The 3,149-nt window shown below is 58.2% G+C and overlaps 2 protein-coding genes across 3 annotated transcripts in view; one reads left to right on the top strand and one right to left on the bottom strand.

The window, feature by feature from the left end:
• The window catches only part of NEBL (nebulette), a 380,100-nt gene extending 378,323 nt beyond the window's left edge, over positions 1 to 1,777 (bottom strand). Inside the window, exons 1-2 of one of the 2 annotated variants that reach the window (XM_039478642.2) lie at positions 1,355 to 1,777; positions 7 to 101 (exon numbers count right to left, since the gene is read on the bottom strand). In XM_039478642.2, the coding sequence (XP_039334576.1) occupies positions 7 to 101; positions 1,355 to 1,423 (164 nt within the window). In that variant the 5' untranslated portion in view covers positions 1,424 to 1,777. The remainder of the gene's footprint in view (positions 1 to 6; positions 102 to 1,354) is intronic. The other variant, XM_074404959.1, reaches the window with a different exon arrangement.
• On the top strand, positions 1,422 to 2,825 carry LOC141585494 (uncharacterized). Its single transcript, XM_074405324.1, has 3 exons — positions 1,422 to 1,677; positions 1,719 to 1,962; positions 2,071 to 2,825. The coding sequence occupies exons 1-3, from the start codon at positions 1,422 to 1,424 to the stop codon at positions 2,474 to 2,476; spliced, it is 906 nt and encodes a 301-aa protein (XP_074261425.1). The 3' UTR covers positions 2,477 to 2,825.
• The last annotated feature ends 324 nt before the right edge of the window (positions 2,826 to 3,149 follow it).

The raw sequence follows: 3,149 nt of genomic DNA, 5'->3' as shown, positions 1-3,149 counted from the left end.
ACTTACGCATTACAATAGGGCTTCTTTTCATAGCCTTTGTAGTTGTTCATATTGAGTGCCATCTTGCAGACCTCACAATGGAAACATCCTTTATGCCAATACTGGAAAAAAAAATATATTTAAAAATTCAGTACCATGCCAGTTCTCACCAGGATGGGCAGAGAAGGAAGGCTTTTTAGTGCCTCAGAGTCCCTGTAGCTGAAAATACTACAACAAAATGAGTGTAGCAAACTGTGGATGTGTTTACCTACTTTCAGCTAAGTAAATAAAGCAGACAGCTCTGAAAATTGAGTCTTAAAGGAAGATCCACCACAATATACTGACGCACCATGAAAGGACTGTCAAGGCTCTGTCGAAACAGTACTCCTGTGAACAGCCAGAAAAGAATTCTGAGCTCGGTTAATGCAGAAACGGGGCCCAGAGAGTGGCTTCAAAACCAAAAGGAATCCACTTCAAAGTATCTAAATGCAGGGACTGTAAGGATCTCAATAAATATGTGTTCACTAGAAGTCAGGCAAGCTGAGGGGGCTGGAGGAGGGCTATGTAAGTACCCCCACACCTGATCAACTTCCACTAAAATGCTGGGCCTCGGACTCTGCTTGGGATGACTGTCAGGATGACAGCTTGTGCTAACGAAGCATTTGTATCCTCAGTGGCAAATTTCCCCAGAACGCCCCTGGCTGGTTGCAACTGTCAGTCACTCCGGATCACGCTTGGAGGGCTCTTTCCCCAGCTGTTCATCTCTGTCCCTGGCTGCAAAACCACTTCCCCTGGAATTCCCCACCCGGTGGATTAGACACCCGTGGGTCCAGCTCGCCGCGCAGAGCCGGGGCTCTCCGGCAGGGATTATTCTTAGCAATGCGGCAGCGGCCGCCCCATGACATAGTAATTACTATTTGCCTCTCCCCCTCGTCGCGGTCACAGGAGGCGCTGGGGGTGGGCGGGGTAGGTGGGGACGCGGGCGGATCTGTGGGGAGAGGGACGGGGGTACTGTGGGATACCAGTGGAGGTAGAGGGGGCGCAGCTCGCCGAAGCGCCCCCCGGGTGCCCAGCCTGGTCCCTCTGGCCCCGGGGCCACGCACCGCCGTGCGCCCTCTGCAGCGGCTCCGCCGATGTCGCGCAGCCCCGCAGCGCGACAAAAGCCCTTCCCGGTTCCAACATCACAATCGAATCACCAAGCGTGGTATCTGACACTCCCGCAGGCGTCTTCGTTCGCGCGCCCTCCCTCTGTGCCAAGGCACACGCACACGCACCGACCCACTCATCGCTTTCCATCCCCGGTGCCAAAACTTCTCGGAGCAGGTGCAGCCCGGCGCCCGGCAGGTCCAGGCTGGCCCGGCGCCCCCTCGCTCACCTTATCCAGGCAGTTGACTTTCTCCGTGGGATACACGACTTTTCCGCAACGGGCGCACTGGGGGTTCATGATCGCAGTTCCCGGGGGCGACGGCGGCGGCTGCTGGCTCCGAGGAGCCGCTGTGACATCCCCCGGAGAGCCCCGAACCGCCTCCAGGCAGGCGGGAGGGCTTCGGGCGGGCGGCGGGTGGTGGGTGGGGAGTAGGCGTCGGGCCCCCGGGCGAGTGCAAGGGGAGGGCGATGGGGTCTGGCGCCTGGGGCCGGCCGCGCTCGCGGGCTCGCGGGCGCTGGGGCTCAGCTCCGACTCCGGCTCTGCGCCGCTGGGTCTGCGTCGCTCGCACTCCAGGTACGGGTGACTCACACAGCCACTCGCGCCCGCCCCTCGCTCTCACTCGCTCCCCCGCCTCGCCACCGCCGCGCAGGCCAAACCCATCGGCGCGCCCCAACCGAAGTAGCAGGGAACGTGTGCGTCGGGCACCCGGGGAGGTGGGGCACAGCGGCGGAGGGGGCGGGCAGAGACCGGGAGAGCTCCGCAGACCGACGCGGGTGCGACTGGGAGGCCTGGGGAGCGAGCCTCGCGCCACCGCGGCTGCTGGCCGGAGAGCCCAGGTGGGCGGCGGCTGGGGAGGGAGGGATCGAGGCGGGGGAGGTGACAAACACCGGCGGGGAAAGTGCTCAAACCCGCGCACTCCCTCCTCTCCCTCCTCTCTTCCCCAGCCGGGGGCACCCTCATCCCAGGCTGACTGACGTCCCCGTCCCCGGCACCCATAGGTCGCGGGGAGTGCAGGTCCAGGGTGCGCCCTCCTTCTTCCTCCTGCGGGTGAAACCGGGGACAGCGGCCCCCAGTCCCAGGGCGGAGGCTGCCTGTGCTGCACTCAGGGACGCGCCCAGGCCCGGGAGCCGGGAGATCCGTGGGGAACCCGGAGACCCGCGTCCCAGAGGTGCCGGGGGTTGCGCTGCACCCGCTCCCACCGGCCTCTTCCAAGAGGACGCGAACCATACTCCTCGGATCCTGGATGGGAAGGAGCCTTCTCTCACCGGCTCGGAGACTCCGCGCTTTTTAACATCTGTCCTTGCAGAGCGACTGGTCATTTTAGGCCCGAGTCAAGCCTCTCTTGATTAATAAATGGCCATTGCTCGTTTTAAGTGTGCACGGATGTATATACATTGTATTGTTTTGCAATTCAACCCCTCAAGGATCTGGGAAAAAGTTCTTCACCTGCATTAAAGAAAGCAATTACAAAGTCATGGTCCAAACCAGAAGAGCCAGAAAATCAAGTAGAAGGCTCAGGGTAGGATGAAACCAGGGAACAGATATCGTTTCTTCCTTTTAATAAGAGGTCAGGTTATTGGACTCACTTGATGAGAGGCAGCCAAATGAATGGAACACAGCCTGGGTTCAAAGCCTGACCCCGCCATCTAATGTTGTGACCTTGTGGAAATTCTTAGTGGCTCTGTGCCTCAGTTCTTTAATCTACAAAATGGGAATAAGTATGCAGCTAGCCAACAGCTTCTCCCCTCCTGCCGTGAGGATTAAATGAGTCAGCAATTCTGAAGTGCTTCAATCCGCCTGGCTCAAGGGAAGCTCTAGGAAGAGTCAGCTAGGATTACTATAAATTGGTTATAACAAAGAAGCGAACACATTCCGTTGCTAGCACACAGATTAAGAGTCAATCATGCCACATACCAGCTGCCACTGCTCTGACAAATACTTCTGTCATTTCAAAAAAATATCATGGCTGCAGCTTTTCATGACAAAAGAAAACCCTTGGTTTCTGGGCCTCTTAAACAGCTGC

This window comes from Saimiri boliviensis, chromosome 8 (genome assembly GCF_048565385.1).
Source record: "Saimiri boliviensis isolate mSaiBol1 chromosome 8, mSaiBol1.pri, whole genome shotgun sequence".
NCBI lineage: Eukaryota > Metazoa > Chordata > Mammalia > Primates > Cebidae > Saimiri > Saimiri boliviensis.
This window is presented reverse-complemented; position numbering and strand designations above follow the sequence as displayed.

Excerpts from the sequence above, each read along its gene's own strand:
- LOC141585494 (XM_074405324.1), top strand. The coding sequence starts at position 1,422 with ATGATCGCAGTTCCCGGGGGCGACGGCGGCGGCTGCTGGCTCCGAGGA. Across the intron at positions 1,678-1,718 it reads CTCCGGCTCTGCGCCGCTGG|CCACTCGCGCCCGCCCCTCG; the intron begins GTCTGCGTCGCT and ends TGACTCACACAG. Across the intron at positions 1,963-2,070 it reads CTGCTGGCCGGAGAGCCCAG|CCGGGGGCACCCTCATCCCA; the intron begins GTGGGCGGCGGC and ends TCTCTTCCCCAG.